This window comes from Notolepis coatsorum, assembly GCF_963971535.1.
Source record: "Notolepis coatsorum genome assembly, chromosome: 5".
Classification (NCBI taxonomy): domain Eukaryota; kingdom Metazoa; phylum Chordata; class Actinopteri; order Aulopiformes; family Paralepididae; genus Notolepis; species Notolepis coatsorum.
The window spans coordinates 61483785-61502998 of NC_140169.1; the positions used below are offsets into that span (position 1 = coordinate 61483785).

The 19214-nt window shown below is 39.8% G+C and overlaps 1 protein-coding gene across 1 annotated transcript; it reads right to left on the bottom strand.

The window, feature by feature from the left end:
• Positions 1 to 3992: 3992 nt before the first annotated feature.
• LOC311227992 (C-X-C chemokine receptor type 4-like) lies at positions 3993 to 7034 on the bottom strand. Its single transcript, XM_084313878.1, has 2 exons — positions 6908 to 7034; positions 3993 to 5831 (listed from the first exon to the last, which is right to left on the bottom strand). Exons 1-2 carry the CDS (start codon positions 6923 to 6925, stop codon positions 4749 to 4751), a joined length of 1101 nt encoding a protein of 366 aa, XP_084170004.1. The 5' UTR covers positions 6926 to 7034; the 3' UTR covers positions 3993 to 4748.
• Positions 7035 to 19214: the final 12180 nt, after the last annotated feature.

The window sequence follows — 19214 nt, forward strand, 5'->3', positions numbered from 1 at the left end:
CTACAGACAGTTAACCTTTCACTGCCACACTACAGAAGGTTAACCCTTTCACTACCACACTACAGACGGTTAACCTTTCACTACCACACTACAGCAGGTTAACCCTTTCACTGCCACACTACAGACGGTTAACCTTCCGTGGTGTGGTAGTGAAAGGGTTAAGGCTCCGTGGGGACAGGTGCAGCCAGTGAAGTAGAGAGACTCCAGATACGCTGTGTGAGTTACAGAGCAGGATATCGTTATTTTTCTGACCGCACATGAATGGCTGCATAATGAAACCGTTAAAGGGGCCCTTCACCCCAAAAAAACGAATTTATTTTGCACATAAGATAAGATAAGATGATCCTTTATTAATCCCCTTGGGGAAAGTCAGGTGTCAAAGCAGCATGGGGGATACAGGGGGGGGGGGGGGGTACAGAGCTTCACATTCCTATACAGTCCAGTATCTATATACACTATAAAATATAAAATATAAATACAAATACAATACAATAATATAAAAAGGTTGTCGGGTTTGCACACATTAATTCAGTTTGACAGTCATTGGGGGAGTAAGTGAGTTTTAAAATGGCCACCAGTGGTCAGAATGAGAAAGGTCTTTATTGCCAAGTAGTTTAAACACATACAAGGAATTTGATTTGGTCGTTTTGGTGCCACATTAACGGACAGACAATTACGGTAGAATAAAATAGAAGGTAAAATAAGATCAAATGGAATATAAACTCAATTAAAATAGAAGCATAATAGAATATAATTATAAAATGTTTATTAAATTAAATAGGCCAGGGCTGTACAATTGTGCACAATGTGGTCCAGTATTTATACACTAATTAAAATTAAAATAACAATACAGTGGGATGGAATATTTACCAGGGACGTGCAATTGAGCAATAATGTGCAAAATTAAATAAAATCAGCTGTGTTTTTTTTGGTACCCCTTTAACCCTTTCACTACCACACTACAGAAGGTTAACCCTTTCACTATCACACTACAGAAGGTTAACCCTTTCACTACCACACTACAGAAGGTTAACCCTTTCACTACCACACTACAGAAGGTTAACCATTTCACTACCACACTACAGAAGGTTAACCCTTTCACTACCACACTACAGAAGGTTAACCCTTTCACTACCACACTACAAAAGGTTAACCCTTTCACTACATTTACATTTAGTCATTTAGCTGAAACATTTTTATCCAAAGCGACTTACAAGTTCTGTACGACAAGTCATCAGGAACTGCACAACTATATCAGCTGAGTAACAATGTTCATCAAAGTGTTGAGTTCTACAGTGTAGGTTAGTATATTAGGACAAGTGCATGACAGTAAGGTTAGTTAGGGTTAGATATTTTTTAGTAATTAAAAAAAAATCAGATAATGGTTGAAGAAGTGCGTCTTTAGTCGACGGCGAAAGATTGGACGGGTTTCGGCTGTCCTAACTGGGGTGGGTAGTTCATTCCACCATTGTGGGGCAAGGACTGAGAATAGGCGACTACCACACTACAGAAGGTTAACCCTTTCACTACCACACTACAGAAGGTTAACCTTTTCACTACCACACTACAGAAGGTTAACCTTTCACTACCACACTACAGAAGGTTAACCTTTCACTACCACACTACAGACGGTTAACCCTTTCACTACCACACTACAGACGGTTAACCCTTTCACTACCACACTACAAAAGGTTAACCTTTCACTGCCACACTACAGATGGTTAACCTTTCACTACCACACTACAGACGGTTAACCTTTCACTACCACACTACAGAAGGTTAACCCTTTCACTACCACACTACAGAAGGTTAACCTTTCACTGCCACATGGTTAACCTTCACTACCACACTACAGACGGTTAACCTTTCACTACCACACTACAGACGGTTAACCCTTTCACTACCACACTACAGATAACCCTTTCACTGCCACACTACAAAAGGTTAACCTTTCACTACCACACTACAGAAGGTTAACCTTTCACTACCACACTACAGAAGGTTAACCGTATGTAGTGTGGTAGTGAAAGGGTTAACCTTCTGTAGTGTGGTAGTGAAAGGGTTAACCATTTGGTGGTGTGGTATTGAAAGGGTTAAATAGATGGAACAAAAAGCGCCCTGCTCTGACGTGGTGTGGTGGTTTATGGTGATGGTTGGTGGGCGGTGTGGTGGTTTATGGTGACGGTTGGTGGGCATGGTGGTGGTTTATGGTGACGGTTGGTGGGCATGGTGGTGGTATAAAGTGTATCTCTAGTCCATCAGAGGTTAAAGAAGCGAGGCTGAGGCCAGCGCTCAATAACCGGGCAAAGCTCTCGCTATCTGCTTCATGAGACGCTGAGCTCTGAATGCTAATCACAGAATCCCCCCGTAACATTACCAACTGAAAAACAAAACCCCTCTCTGTTTCATCCTGTTTCACTGCGGCCCCACTGGGAGAACCAAAGACTTTAAAATTGTCCATAAACCTCAGGGGTTGATGGCGGCACTTAGCAGGCTTTCTGGGAACCTAAAGAGATGGAAATGCCTCCTCGCTGGGCGTCTTGAACGCCTTCCTTGTCCCTGCAGTGCATTGTTCTCTGCTTCCCTCAGGTCTCCACCTTGAACACCACTCTCTCATTAGTCCAGCCTTTCTGAATAATTCAACGGTCGAACCAGATAAGGTCTCCAGCGATGCCACATTATCAGATAAAACAGCCCATGAGGTCAGGTTCTGTTAGGTGGTTCTGTTTTGGAGTTCTGTGAAATGATGTTCCCCTCTCTTCTCTCTCTTCAAAGGAACAAAAAAATTAAAACACTTTTATTGGGAACAGCGTTTCGGTACGAGGACCTTTATCAGGTTATTCTACAACTATAGCCTCAACCTGCCTTTTTACATTAAGTTATTTATGATTCTGTTCTGTTGCAACATGCTGAACGCATTTAGTTACTGCAGAGTGCAATAAAAGCAGCACAAATTCTTTAGCCCCCCCCCCCCCCTCCACAAAGCCTGCATCTGACACTTGGAAAAGATAGTTAAAGGGGAACTTCACCAAAATTATTTTGCACATAAACTCACACACATTCAACAACTCTAAACAATTGTGCACACATTCCTTTAGTTTGACGACAGTTATTGAGAGTAAAATAGTTTGAATTATGGGCCACCAGTGAATCATTGTGTTGTGTAAATTACCTCGTCTTATATGGACTGCTACCTCCATGGAGCTGTGATCAACACAAGGATTCACTGTCCCCGGTGACATCACTGGTGGCCATCCTCAAACTCATTTACTCTCTGTATTGTTGTTATGATCTAGGACGGTGTCACTGTCAGCACCTAGGGCTGCATTTTAAACTTCGTTGTACCATTCTTGTGACAATGACAATAAAGATCATTCATTCATTCAATAACTGTCAAACTAAATGAATGTGTGCAAAACAGTTTTTGGATGTGTGTGAGATTATGTGCAAAATAAATCGGCATTGTATTTTGGTGAAGTGTCCCTTTAGTCTGAATCCTGTGATTCTTATTTTAAAACCAAGTGTACCTGTTTACTCCAAAGAAACCGTTATTTTTTTATTAAAACAAAGCCCCAATTCCAGTCCCCTTGGCAGAGTGTGCGGCCTTCACCCGTTTGGTTCAGCAGCACAGCCGCCTACAGACAGGCCTGCCTGCCATAGTGGAGGCAGTATATCTCAGGGTCATGTGAATAGAAAACACTTTGGGGGAACTAAGCATCTTATTTTCTTTGTTGAAGCCATATGGGGGCTCATTTTGGACTGAAGATGTTAGCTTTTGTGTCGTCGCAGCTTAGAGATGTAAAAGTGCACAGATGTCTCTGCAATTACAGACCCTCTCTGGTGGGCCGCCCCCCCCCCCCCCCCCCCCCTCCCTCTGCCGGATCAGGTAGACGTTTGTGTTTAGGAAAAGACACACAACCCCCCCCCCCTACCCAAGGCGGAACTCTCCAAAGACTTGAAAATAAACACCATAGTCATTTACAAGTTAATTGTAGAATTTATTGAAATTTGTTTTTATTTGTAATTTTTTTTTAAACTACTTTGAAATGAACACAGGTCAAAAAAGGATACTTTTCTTTTTAATACAAAACTTCCAGTGTGGGCGACAGTAATAAATAATAGCTTACAGAAGATCACACAGTCTAAGTGCGAACACACAACAACAACACGTATGTACAGGTCTTCACGAGCTCCACAGCGGCAGCACACGTATGTACAGGTCTTCACGAGCTCCACAGCGGCAGCACACGTATGTACAGGTCTTCACGAGCTCCACAGCGGCAGCACACGTATGTACAGGTCTTCACGAGCTCCACAGCGGCAGCACATGTATGTACAGGTCTTCACGAGCTCCACAGCGGCAGCACATGTATGTACAGGTCTTCACGAGCTCCACAGCGGCAGCACATGTATGTACAGGTCTTCACGAGCTCCACAGCGGCAGCACATGTATGTACAGGTCTTCACGAGCTCCACAGCACATGGCAGCACATGGCAGAGGCACTTTGTGTCGAACCAGCAGGCTCTGCCCGAGGACACACGCTGCGTACAGGACAATAACACGGACCAAAACCACATACAAAAAAATATATAGAATAAAAACCTCAAGACACAAGAAAATAAAAAAATACAAAGAAAATAAAAATAAAGTTTCAAAAAAATCTTTACAACTGTACAAATGTAGTCAGTCCGTTGGTTTCAAAGCGTGCGTTCTCCTCCCCTCGTCCCTCCCGAGGCGGCAGTGACCGCTAACTGGACAGAACGCTGGAGGACTCCGACTCGGTGGACACGGACGATATCGGGCCGCGCTTCTTGCTGTTGGCCATGAGGTTCTTCTGGCTGGAGCGGCTGCTGAGGGTGAGCGCCGCGCTGCGCGCCGACTTCTTGAACTTCACGCCCAGGAAGGCGTACAGGATGGGGTTCAGGCAGCAGTGGAAGTAGGCCAGCGCCTCCGTGACGGCCAGCCACTTCTGCACCACCTGCTCCAGGGCGCAGCTGTGCGGCACGGCGTTGAGCACCAGCAGCGTGTCGGCCAGGATGCCCGCGCAGTACGGCAGCCAGCAGCAGAAGAAGCAGAGGATGAGGATGACGGTGGTCTTCAGGGCCTTCCTCTTCAGCGCCTGGCCCTTGGAGCCCTGCGACAGCTTGGCGATGATCATGCAGTAGCAGGAGAGGATGACGAGGCCCGGGAGCACGAAGCCCACCAGGATGTGCTGGAAGCGGAACGCCGCCATCCACACGGCGTTGGAGTCCTGCGGGTAGATGCGCTCGCAGATGACCCGCGAGCCCATGTCCTGCACCTTGGCGAACACCAGGTCGGGCACGGTGAGCACGGCGGCAGGGAGCCACACGCCCACGTAGATCACGCGGTTGGCCAGCAGCTTGCGGGCGGCTTGGCTGTTGGTGGCGCGCACCACCGCCAGGTAGCGGTCCAGGCTGATGAAGGCCAGGATCAACACGCTGCTGTACAGGTTGACGGTGTAGATCATGTGCACCGCCACGCACAGGAAGTTCCCAAAGTACCAGGTGCTGGCGGCGTCCACCGCCCAGAAGGGCAGCGTCAGGACGAACAGCAGGTCGGCCACGGAGAGGTGCAGGCGGTACTTGTCCGTCATGGTCTTGACCTTCTTCTGGTAGCCCATCACGGCCACCACTAGTCCGTTGCCGATGATTCCCAAAATGAAGATTATTCCATAGACGGTGGGCAGGAAGACGCGGTAGAAGTCCTTGCTGAGCACCCGCTCGCAGGGCTCGTGGTGGGTCTCGTGGTAGTCCGGGTCGAAGTCCCCCGACTCGTCCGAGCTGTTCTCGAAGTTGTCAAAATATATGCTCTGGAACAAAACAAGGATCATGTAAATGTGAGGTTAATTTATTTATTTGCGTACACCTTTGCTTACTGTAACGTGACTATGGAAGTAATTTGTCCAAACATAAGACCACACTGTAAGAAAAGAAAAAAAGCTGCAAGAAAACAGTAAATGTCCGGCATCAACGGTTGCCAAATACTTACTGTCAAATTACAGGAAAATCAAATAATTTTGACAGATTACAACCTTTATTTAATGGTTAATATTTTGATAAAAAATGTAATTTGTTGTATTTTACAGTGAATTTACCGTGAAAATATTTTTTTTTACAGTGCACATAACACAATTTTGTATGCACCGACTTCTAGTACATTTTTGCATTTTGTTACTTTGTATTATTTGTTGGGTCTTTATTCTTTTAACTTTTTTTAGTTTTACTGTATGAAGCACAATCTTACAGAACCAAGCAGCAGACTTCAACTAGGCACGTACTGTGAGTAAGTTACTGTTTTACAACAACGATTGGAACAAGACTGGGATGTATTGCAACAAGACGGATACATTCATTAAAAAGGCTTTTTTAAGCAGCAGTGGCACAATAAAGACTTTTTAATTCCTCCATATTCCCGCACCGCTGTTTTGCGTGATACCTGGGAAAATGGGGGACCCTGATGGAAACAAGACAAACGTCTTTCTCAGGTCTGCATCCCCTTAACAATTGTATGTATTGAGCCGTACTGTATTGTACCCATTCTGCAATCTGTTAAATAAAGTTTTCATTCATTCATTCACCACACGTTGTGAGTGACATACTAATAATAAACGTTATTTATTCATTTAACTAAGTAACGAAGTAAAAATAAATATATAGTTCCTCTCACGAGGTCTGGTATTTTAAACGACCGGGTAACAAGTGAAAACATTGTTAATTAATGAATGTTGTTAATGAAAAAGCCCCAATCTAGAATAAAATGTACTTTTCTTTCTTTATTAGTTGTCATAACAGAAATACAGAATACTTTGCATGAAATGCTTCTTTCTGTTTTGCTCCTCCTGACTGAGAGTGTGCTAGATTTAGATTAGGTTACAAAAAAACTCACCTCTTTCCAATAATCCATGTTTGTTCAGCGACGAGGCTCTGTTTCTAAAGGGTGGTTGGTTGTTGTGTTTTCTGTTTGTAACGAGAGAGCAGCAGTGATCACTGAGTTTGGAAGGAGCGTCTGATAATACCCCCTCTCCTGACCCGCCCCCCCTCCTGACCCGCCCCCCCTCCCGCTCTGGTATAAAAACATCTCTCTCTCTCTCCTCTCTCTCTCTCTCTCTCTCTCTCTCTCTCTCTCTCTCTCTCTCCTCTCTCTCTCTCTCTCTCTCTCTCTTCTCTCTCTCTCTTCTTTCTCTCTCTCTCTCTTCTCTCTCTCTCTCTCTCTCTCTCTCTCTCTCTCTCTCTCTCTCTCTCTCTCTCTCCTCTCTCTCTCTCTCTCTCTCTCTCTCTCTCTCTCTCTCTCTCTCTCTCTCTGGTTATAAAAACACTCTCTCCTCTCTCCCTCCTCCTCCCCTCTCTCTCTCTGGTATAAAAACATCTCTCTCTCCCCCCCCCCTCTCTCTCTCTCTCTCTCTCTCTCTCTCTCTCTCTCTCTCTCTCTCTCTCTCTCTCTCTCTCTCTCTCTCTCTTCCCTCTCTCTCTCTCTCTCTCTCTCTCTCTCTCTCTCTCTCTCTCTCTCTCCCTCTCTGGTATACCTCTCTGGTATAAAAACATCTCTCTCTCCGTCACTTTTCATGTATAGAAAAAAAGATGTTGTCGACAAGCGGCTTTTTCAGCCTTTTATTCTCACAACTTTCTCAAAAGAACGTTATGTTTTGTTTGTGTCTGCCTTTAATAACTGCTGCTAAACCACTGCACTCTTTTTTGCACTTTACTGCACCTTTTTCTTTGGTTTTAGTTTTTTTTAGTGCACTGAAAAACAGAGCATTGCCTCCGTCTACGAAATGTGCTTTATATACATTTAGACTTGACTCGACTTCACCCCCTCTGCCCTCGCAGTCTGTCTTCTGGGGGGGTCTCCTCCAGTCTGGGGGCCTGACGTACACGTCTGTCTTCTGGGGGGGTCTCCTCCAGTCTGGGGGCCTGACGTACACGTCTGTCTTCTGGGGGGGTCTCCTCCAGTCTGGGGCCTGACGTACACGTCTGTCTTCTGGGGGGGGGGGGTCTCCTCCAGTCTGGGGGCCTGACGTACACGTCTGTCTTCTGGGGGGGGGGTCTCCTCCAGTCTGGGGGCCTGACGTACATGTGATAGTAAAGGGTTAACCTTCTGTCGCGTGGCAGTGGAAGGGTTAAACTGGGACACACGAGTCCACTGTCACGATGCCGCCTTGACTTGAAATGAGAAGTTGTAGTGATTCAGTCTCTCTCTCTTTCTTCCACACCTTGTTTCTCCACACGCCACGTCTCAAGTGCTGTTGTGTCTGCACTCCTGTAAGTGGCGAATGATCCTCCTGGATTTTGAAAAGAGCCACCCTCTCTTTTTCTATGAAACGCTCATCATGGTTGAGTATAGGCCAGGCTATCATTATTCTCCCTCTTACCACACAATCTCTGATTTCAGTTAGGGTATAGTGACGACAGGGTTCAACCTCACAACCCCCCCTTCCTTTTAACTCTGATCTTTGCAGAGAACACGGAGCGCACCACGAAACGGAATATGCCCCGTGCGGCCCGTCTTTGTCTTTGAAATACGAGAGAAGTGATTGATTGATTGATTGCTTGATTGATTGATAGAACGAATCCATCCATCTATACCTACATCACCGGTTCCACTGATGTGGCATTTTAGGCTACTTATTTTTACATTTGAAACTGTGAGTTGGTATACTTTTGTAATGTAATCTGTCAGAGATGACTGGTATAACCTGCTTCAATTTGTACTACGCAATTTCATCTACATTACTCAAAGATGTAAGATTACTTACTTAAGAGTTAAGATTACCTTCAGCTACTAAGGGGGACCCTGATGTAAACGAGACGAAAGTCTTTCTCTGGTCTGCATCCCCTTAACAATTGTGTGTATTGAGCCGTACTGTATTGTACCCATTCTGCAATCTGTTAAATAAAGTTTTCATTCAATCAATTTCAAAACTCCACAATTGAGTACCTCAGATGAAGAACTATATAACTCCATTTTATGTTTTCAGAGGAACAATGTTTTCAAACTTTATTATCTTAAGACGGTAAATTAGTGTGTTGTGTTCATTAAAGACAGAGGTTGAGTATACTTTATTATCTAAAGATGTTAAGTTAGAGTGTTGTGTTCATTCATAGTTAAAGACAGTAGAGGTTGAGTACTTTATTATCTAAAGATGTTAAGTTAGAGTGTTGTGTTCATTCATAGTTAAAGACAGTAGAGGTTGAGTGCTTTATTATCTAAAGATGGTAAGTTAGAGTGTTGTGTTCATTCATAGTTAAAGACAGTAGAGGTTGAGTACTTTATTATCTAAAGATGGTAAGTTAGAGTGTTGTGTTCATTCATAGTTAAAGACAGTAGAGGTTGAGTACTTTATTATCTAAAGATGGTAAGTTAGAGTGTTGTGTTCATTCATAGTTAAAGACAGCAGAGGTTGAGTACTTTATTATCTAAAGATGGTAAGTTAGAGTGTTGTGTTCATTCATAGTTAAAGACAGTAGAGGTTGAGTACTTTATTATCTAAAGATGTTAAGTTAGAGTGTTGTGTTCATTCATAGTTAAAGACAGTAGAGGTTGAGTACTTTATTATCTAAAGATGGTAAGTTAGAGTGTTGTGTTCATTCATAGTTAAAGACAGTAGAGGTTGAGTACTTTATTATCTAAAGATGGTAAGTTAGAGTTGTGTTGGTTCATAGTTAAAGACAGTAGAGGTTGAGTACTTTATTATCTAAAGATGTTAAGTTAGAGTGTTGTGTTCATTCATAGTTAAAGACAGTAGAGGTTGAGTACTTTATTATCTAAAGATGGTAAGTTAGAGTGTTGTGTTCATTCATAGTTAAAGACAGCAGAGGTTGAGTACTTTATTATCTAAATATGGTAAGTTAGAGTGTTGTGTTCATTCATAGTTAAAGACAGTAGATGTTGAGTACTTTATTATCTAAAGATGTTAAGTTAGAGTGTTGTGTTCATTCATAGTTAAAGACAGTAGAGGTTGAGTACTTTATTATCTAAAGATGTTAAGTTAGAGTGTTGTGTTCATTCATAGTTAAAGACAGTAGAGGTTGAGTGCTTTATTATCTAAAGATGGTAAGTTAGAGTGTTGTGTTCATTCATAGTTAAAGACAGTAGAGGTTGAGTACTTTATTATCTAAAGATGGTAAGTTAGTGTGTTGTGTTCATTCATAGTTAAAGACAGTAGAGGTTGAGTACTTTATTATCAAAAGATGGTAAGTTAGAGTGTTGTGTTCATTCATAGTTAAAGACAGTAGAGGTTGAGTGCTTTATTATCTAAAGATGGTAAGTTAGAGTGTTGTGTTCATTCATAGTTAAAGACAGTAGAGGTTGAGTACTTTATTATCTAAAGATGGTAAGTTAGAGTGTTGTGTTCATTCATAGTTAAAGACAGTAGAGGTTGAGTACTTTATTATCTAAAGATGGTAAGTTAGAGTGTTGTGTTCATTCATAGTTAAAGAGAGTAGAGGTTGAGTACTTTATTATCTAAAGATGGTAAGTTAGAGTGTTGTGTTCATTCATAGTTAAAGACAGTAGAGGTTGAGTACTTTATTATCTAAAGATGGTAAGTTAGTGTGTTGTGTTCATTCATAGTTAAAGACAGTAGAGGTTGAGTACTTTATTATCTAAAGATGGTAAGTTAGTGTGTTGTGTTCATTCATAGTTAAAGACAGTAGAGGTTGAGTACTTTATTATCTAAAGATGGTAAGTTAGTGTGTTGTGTTCATTCATAGTTAAAGACAGTAGAGGTTGAGTACTTTATTATCTAAAGATGGTAAGTTAGAGTGTTGTGTTCATTCATAGTTAAAGACAGTAGAGGTTGAGTGCTTTATTATCTAAAGATGGTAAGTTAGTGTGTTGTGTTCATTCATAGTTAAAGACAGTAGAGGTTGAGTACTTTATTATCTAAATATGGTAAGTTAGAGTGTTGTGTTCATTCATAGTTAAAGACAGTAGAGGTTGAGTACTTTATTATCTAAAGATGGTAAGTTAGAGTGTTGTGTTCATTCATAGTTAAAGACAGCAGAGGTTGAGTACTTTATTATCTAAAGATGGTAAGTTAGAGTGTTGTGTTCATTCATAGTTAAAGACAGTAGAGGTTGAGTACTTTATTATCTAAAGATGTTAAGTTAGAGTGTTGTGTTCATTCATAGTTAAAGACAGTAGAGGTTGAGTGCTTTATTATCTAAAGATGGTAAGTTAGAGTGTTGTGTTCATTCATAGTTAAAGACAGTAGAGGTTGAGTACTTTATTATCTAAAGATGGTAAGTTAGAGTGTTGTGTTCATTCATAGTTAAAGACAGTAGAGGTTGAGTACTTTATTATCTAAAGATGGTAAGTTAGAGTGTTGTGTTCATTCATAGTTAAAGACAGTAGAGGTTGAGTACTTTATTATCTAAAGATGGTAAGTTAGAGTGTTGTGTTCATTCATAGTTAAAGACAGTAGAGGTTGAGTACTTTATTATCTAAAGATGGTAAGTTAGTGTGTTGTGTTCATTCATAGTTAAAGACAGTAGAGGTTGAGTACTTTATTATCTAAAGATGGTAAGTTAGTGTGTTGTGTTCATTCATAGTTAAAGACAGTAGAGGTTGAGTACTTTATTATCTAAAGATGGTAAGTTAGAGTGTTGTGTTCATTCATAGTTAAAGACAGTAGAGGTTGAGTGCTTTATTATCTAAAGATGGTAAGTTAGAGTGTTGTGTTCATTCATAGTTAAAGACAGTAGAGGTTGAGTACTTTATTATCTAAAGATGGTAAGTTAGAGTGTTGTGTTCATAGTTAAAGACAGTAGAGGTTGAGTACTTTATTATCTAATGATGGTAAGTTAGAGTGTTGTGTTCATTCATAGTTAAAGACAGTAGAGGTTGAGTGCTTTATTATCTAAAGATGGTAAGTTAGAGTGTTGTGTTCATTCATAGTTAAAGACAGTAGAGGTTGAGTACTTTATTATCTAAAGATGGTAAGTTAGAGTGTTGTGTTCATTCATAGTTAAAGACAGTAGAGGTTGAGTACTTTATTATCTAATGATGGTAAGTTAGTGTGTTGTGTTCATTCATAGTTAAAGACAGTAGAGGTTGAGTACTTTATTATCTAAAGATGGTAAGTTAGTGTGTTGTGTTCATTCATAGTTAAAGACAGTAGAGGTTGAGTACTTTATTATCTAAAGATGGTAAGTTAGTGTGTTGTGTTCATTCATAGTTAAAGACAGTAGAGGTTGAGTACTTTATTATCTAAAGATGGTAAGTTAGAGTGTTGTGTTCATTCATAGTTAAAGACAGTAGAGGTTGAGTGCTTTATTATCTAAAGATGGTAAGTTAGTGTGTTGTGTTCATTCATAGTTAAAGACAGTAGATGTTGAGTACTTTATTATCTAAATATGGTAAGTTAGAGTGTTGTGTTCATTCATAGTTAAAGACAGTAGAGGTTGAGTACTTTATTATCTAAAGATGGTAAGTTAGAGTGTTGTGTTCATTCATAGTTAAAGACAGTAGAGGTTGAGTACTTTATTATCTAAAGATGGTAAGTTAGAGTGTTGTGTTCATTCATAGTTAAAGACAGCAGAGGTTGAGTACTTTATTATCTAAAGATGGTAAGTTAGAGTGTTGTGTTCATTCATAGTTAAAGACAGTAGAGGTTGAGTACTTTATTATCTAAAGATGTTAAGTTAGAGTGTTGTGTTCATTCATAGTTAAAGACAGTAGAGGTTGAGTGCTTTATTATCTAAATATGGTAAGTTAGAGTGTTGTGTTCATTCATAGTTAAAGACAGTAGAGGTTGAGTACTTTATTATCTAAAGATGGTAAGTTAGAGTGTTGTGTTCATTCATAGTTAAAGACAGTAGAGGTTGAGTACTTTATTATCTAAAGATGGTAAGTTAGAGTGTTGTGTTCATTCATAGTTAAAGACAGTAGAGGTTGAGTACTTTATTATCTAAAGATGGTAAGTTAGTGTGTTGTGTTCATTCATAGTTAAAGACAGTAGAGGTTGAGTACTTTATTATCTAAAGATGGTAAGTTAGTGTGTTGTGTTCATTCATAGTTAAAGACAGTAGAGGTTGAGTACTTTATTATCTAAAGATGGTAAGTTAGAGTGTTGTGTTCATTCATAGTTAAAGACAGTAGAGGTTGAGTGCTTTATTATCTAAAGATGGTAAGTTAGTGTGTTGTGTTCATTCATAGTTAAAGACAGTAGAGGTTGAGTACTTTATTATCTAAAGATGGTAAGTTAGAGTGTTGTGTTCATTCATAGTTAAAGACAGTAGAGGTTGAGTACTTTATTATCTAAAGATGGTAAGTTAGAGTGTTGTGTTCATTCATAGTTAAAGACAGTAGAGGTTGAGTACTTTATTATCTAAAGATGGTAAGTTAGAGTGTTGTGTTCATTCATAGTTAAAGACAGCAGAGGTTGAGTACTTTATTATCTAAAGATGGTAAGTTAGAGTGTTGTGTTCATTCATAGTTAAAGACAGTAGAGGTTGAGTACTTTATTATCTAAAGATGTTAAGTTAGAGTGTTGTGTTCATTCATAGTTAAAGACAGTAGAGGTTGAGTACTTTATTATCTAAAGATGGTAAGTTAGAGTGTTGTGTTCATTCATAGTTAAAGACAGTAGAGGTTGAGTACTTTATTATCTAAAGATGGTAAGTTAGAGTGTTGTGTTCATTCATAGTTAAAGACAGTAGAGGTTGAGTACTTTATTATCTAAAGATGGTAAGTTAGAGTGTTGTGTTCATTCATAGTTAAAGACAGTAGAGGTTGAGTACTTTATTATCTAAAGATGGTAAGTTAGAGTGTTGTGTTCATTCATAGTTAAAGACAGTAGAGGTTGAGTACTTTATTATCTAATGATGGTAAGTTAGAGTGTTGTGTTCATTCATAGTTAAAGACAGTAGAGGTTGAGTGCTTTATTATCTAAAGATGGTAAGTTAGAGTGTTGTGTTCATTCATAGTTAAAGACAGTAGAGGTTGAGTACTTTATTATCTAAAGATGGTAAGTTAGAGTGTTGTGTTCATTCATAGTTAAAGACAGTAGAGGTTGAGTACTTTATTATCTAATGATGGTAAGTTAGTGTGTTGTGTTCATTCATAGTTAAAGACAGTAGAGGTTGAGTACTTTATTATCTAAAGATGGTAAGTTAGTGTGTTGTGTTCATTCATAGTTAAAGACAGTAGAGGTTGAGTACTTTATTATCTAAAGATGGTAAGTTAGTGTGTTGTGTTCATTCATAGTTAAAGACAGTAGAGGTTGAGTACTTTATTATCTAAAGATGGTAAGTTAGAGTGTTGTGTTCATTCATAGTTAAAGACAGTAGAGGTTGAGTGCTTTATTATCTAAAGATGGTAAGTTAGTGTGTTGTGTTCATTCATAGTTAAAGACAGTAGAGGTTGAGTACTTTATTATCTAAATATGGTAAGTTAGAGTGTTGTGTTCATTCATAGTTAAAGACAGTAGAGGTTGAGTACTTTATTATCTAAAGATGGTAAGTTAGAGTGTTGTGTTCATTCATAGTTAAAGACAGTAGAGGTTGAGTACTTTATTATCTAAAGATGGTAAGTTAGAGTGTTGTGTTCATTCATAGTTAAAGACAGCAGAGGTTGAGTACTTTATTATCTAAAGATGGTAAGTTAGAGTGTTGTGTTCATTCATAGTTAAAGACAGTAGAGGTTGAGTACTTTATTATCTAAAGATGTTAAGTTAGAGTGTTGTGTTCATTCATAGTTAAAGACAGTAGAGGTTGAGTGCTTTATTATCTAAATATGGTAAGTTAGAGTGTTGTGTTCATTCATAGTTAAAGACAGTAGAGGTTGAGTACTTTATTATCTAAAGATGGTAAGTTAGAGTGTTGTGTTCATTCATAGTTAAAGACAGTAGAGGTTGAGTACTTTATTATCTAAAGATGGTAAGTTAGAGTGTTGTGTTCATTCATAGTTAAAGACAGTAGAGGTTGAGTACTTTATTATCTAAAGATGGTAAGTTAGTGTGTTGTGTTCATTCATAGTTAAAGACAGTAGAGGTTGAGTACTTTATTATCTAAAGATGGTAAGTTAGTGTGTTGTGTTCATTCATAGTTAAAGACAGTAGAGGTTGAGTACTTTATTATCTAAAGATGGTAAGTTGGAGTGTTGTGTTCATTCCTAGTTAAAGACAGTAGAGGTTGAGTGCTTTATTATCTAAAGATGGTAAGTTAGTGTGTTGTGTTCATTCATAGTTAAAGACAGTAGAGGTTGAGTACTTTATTATCTAAAGATGGTAAGTTAGAGTGTTGTGTTCATTCATAGTTAAAGACAGTAGAGGTTGAGTACTTTATTATCTAAAGATGGTAAGTTAGAGTGTTGTGTTCATTCATAGTTAAAGACAGTAGAGGTTGAGTACTTTATTATCTAAAGATGGTAAGTTAGAGTGTTGTGTTCATTCATAGTTAAAGACAGCAGAGGTTGAGTACTTTATTATCTAAAGATGGTAAGTTAGAGTGTTGTGTTCATTCATAGTTAAAGACAGTATTGATTGATTGATTGAAAAGTTTATTAACAGATTGCAGAATGGGTACAGTACAGTACATCTCAATACATACAATTGTTAAGGGGATGCAGACCAGAGAAAGACTTTCGTCTTGTTTCCACCAGGGTCCCCCATTTTCAATTCATCATATAAGTAGAGGTTGAGTACTTTATTATCTAAAGATGTTAAGTTAGAGTGTTGTGTTCATTCATAGTTAAAGACAGTAGAGGTTGAGTACTTTATTATCTAAAGATGGTAAGTTAGAGTGTTGTGTTCATTCATAGTTAAAGACAGTAGAGGTTGAGTACTTTATTATCTAAAGATGGTAAGTTAGAGTTGTGTTGGTTCATAGTTAAAGACAGTAGAGGTTGAGTACTTTATTATCTAAAGATGGTAAGTTGGAGTGTTGTGTTGGTTCATAGTTAAAGACAGTAGAGGTTGAGTACTTTATTATCTAAAGATGGTAAGTTAGTGTTGTGTTCATTCATAGTTAAAGACAGTAGAGGTTGAGTACTTTATTATCTAAAGATGGTAAGTTAGAGTGTTGTGTTAAAGACAGTAGAGGCTGAGTACTTTCTGGTGAAGTGATTTGGATTGATTTTACAACAGCAAATACTGTCCAAAACATACAATAGACTTATATGGCTCTTCTGTGCAAGGGTTCAATTCATAGAATAATAATTAAATTAACAACATATTACAATCCCCAACTGTAATTTGAAAAAGCTTAATTATGATCTACAGCAAGCTCCAACCAAGATACGCTCCTTTAAGCGTCTGTAATTGCTCTAAATCCTGCTTTCCCTTCATTATTCTGACGGATCCAACAGGTAAACACCTCACTTCACCAACGGGTCTGTAATTGTATTACTGTATTTTCAGCAGCACCCTACTGTAATTAAATACAGTTACCATAAAAAACACATTGCTTTTATCCCATATCATGAAATCCAGTGTTCTCTGGACCCTGCACATTATAATGGAACAATATTGAATAAAACATGGGAATAATCCAACCATGAACACATTTATTAATCATTTGGAAGGAGTTGTTTAGAGGAGTCAGACCAGGCCGTGCCAGAGAGAGGGCCCCCCCCTGGAGAGAGCGTTTGCAGGGAGAGAATGCTCTCTGTATTGGTACGATGTTGCTCTTATCAAAGCCCTTCACCGGCAGACGTGTTGTCATGTAATTTCATCTGACTGCAAGTCACAGCAGCTAGGCCCTGATCAATGAAATTAATAGTACTTTTAATTCACCGGTTCGTACAAGTAAAGCATTTGAGAGAGAGAGAGAGAGAGAGAGAGAGAGAGAGAGAGCGAGAGAGAGAGAGAGAGAGAGAGAGAGAGAGAGAGAGAGAGAGAGAGAGAGAGAGGGACTAAACACGTTTCGCAATTATGCCACATCAATGTGGAACGCCCTACCCAAAGCTGTAAAGGAATGTGAATCACTACCCACTTTCAAAAACACTCTCAAAAAACACCTAAGGGAGACTGCAACTCGAAACTGGCCCCTGTAAATGTCCGAACACAACCCCCTCCAATGTACAGTAAATTACCAAGTATGGTCTTGTCAATAATCCAATGTACAGTGTTGTTTGTACAGTTGTACAGTGTCCCCCACCCACCCCTCCTACCCAACCCCCCCCCCCCCCACTCCTACCCAACCACCCCCCCCCCCCCACTCCTACCCAACCCCCCCCCCCACCCACCCAACCACCTCCAATGTACAGTCCCCCACCTACCCAATCCAATGTACAGTTTCTACGCCTAATGTATATACTCTTTTCTTTCTGGACTCTTTTTGTATCACAAACAGTACTGTAATTGCAAATCTGGTATGTCATAAATGTATAGATGTAGCAGTACTGTCTATCTGTATGTCATGTATGTCATATATGTTACGATGAATTGAAAATGGGGGACCCTGATGTAAACAAGACGAAAGTCTTTCTCTGGTCTGCATCCCCTTAACAATTGTATGTATTGAGCTGTACTGTACTGTACCCATTCTGCAATCTGTTAATAAAGTTCTCATTCATTCATTCATTCAGCCTTGACCGTCATCACACCTGGGAGCAGGTTTCTTCATTGGGAGAGGTGCAGCATTCCAAAACCCTTTTTCATGTTGCTCTGGCATTTCAAACCGTTTCACATTACAGAGACAAAGAGAATTCTATTCAAAAGGTTCAGACATTTTAGTTTTTGGAAGATTATCCAAAATCTTTCTCTCTCTCTCTCTCTCTCTCTCTTCTCTCTCTCTCTCTCTCTCTCTCTCTCTCTCTCTCTCTCTCTCTCCATGACCAAGCACAGACATGAACACAAAATGCTTTTTGCCAACTTTATTTCTTTTTGTGCAGGGATCGTCTTCGTAATTAATAATTGCTTATGGAGATTTATAGACTTTTCAGATGTGATAGATTAAGTGTAAGATAATCAAATGTTTGTAGCGTTCTTCTAACATAAAGAATACCTATGTTTCATGGAATCATAGGATATTGTGTAGACTAGTGTATATCTATGTCTATATCTATGACAACTGCTTGGATATATCTTCTTATTACATGGCGTTTTAACATTCGCCGAAATGCTGTGATTGGTCAATAGCGCTCGGTTGCCCTAGCAGCGGTCCGTTATTACTCGATAACGGACCGCTGCCGAGCAATAATGACCGCTGTTCGCAGCTGGAGCAATCAAGCCCACTGACACACACTGCATCAGCGGTGATAATAATAATCACTTTATTTGGGCTGACAGAGCCACAGAACAACTGCGTCTGCATTTGATCTCGTCTTGTCGATGGTGTAAAATGAATTAGGTATATTGTTAGTAAGTTAGCCATGTAATAAGCGGGATAATGTATAGCCTATACTCGGTCATTGTCGCAAAATAATTGACCTTTACTACGTTTAGAACACCTCGGCGAGGCGCCTCGGTATTCTAAACTCTGTGTCGGTCAAGCTATACATTATCCTTACATATATACCTATCCACTCACCTGTATACATATATTATATCTATATGCAGACCTACTCTTACTAGTTACTAGTGGTACCACTGGCAATATGGCTTACTACCATGGTATATTTATACCTGTATCACTGTACATACCACCTACGGTAGACTGCAATTCAAAACTACTCCTAACCCAACACCCTCCAATGTACAGTAAATGTCCTAACCCAGTAATAGACGAGACCCTCTTCTTGGGACCAAGTAAGGTTTCGTCGATAATCCAATGTACAGTCACCCCCCCCCCCCACCCCACCCCACCCTGCCTACCCAACCCCCCCTCCACCCCACCCACCCAACCACCTCCAATGTACAGTTCCCCCCCACCCCACCCTGCCTACCCAACCTCCCTCCACCCCACCCACACAACCTCCTCCAATGTACAGTTCCCCCCCCCCCACCTCACGTACCCAACCCCCCCTCCACCCCACCCACACAACCTCCTCCAATGTACAGTTCCCCCCCCACCTCACGTACCCAACCCCCCTCCACCCCACCTACCCAACCTCCTCCAATGTACAGTTTCTTCGTCAAATGTATATACTCTCTTTTTTAGACTCTTTTTGTATCACAACCAGTACTGTATTTGTAAATCTGGTATGTCATAAATGTATAGATGTAGCAGTACTGTCTATCTGTATGTTATGTATGTTATGATGAATTGAAAATGGGGGACCCTGATGTAAACAAGACGAAAGTCTTTCTCTG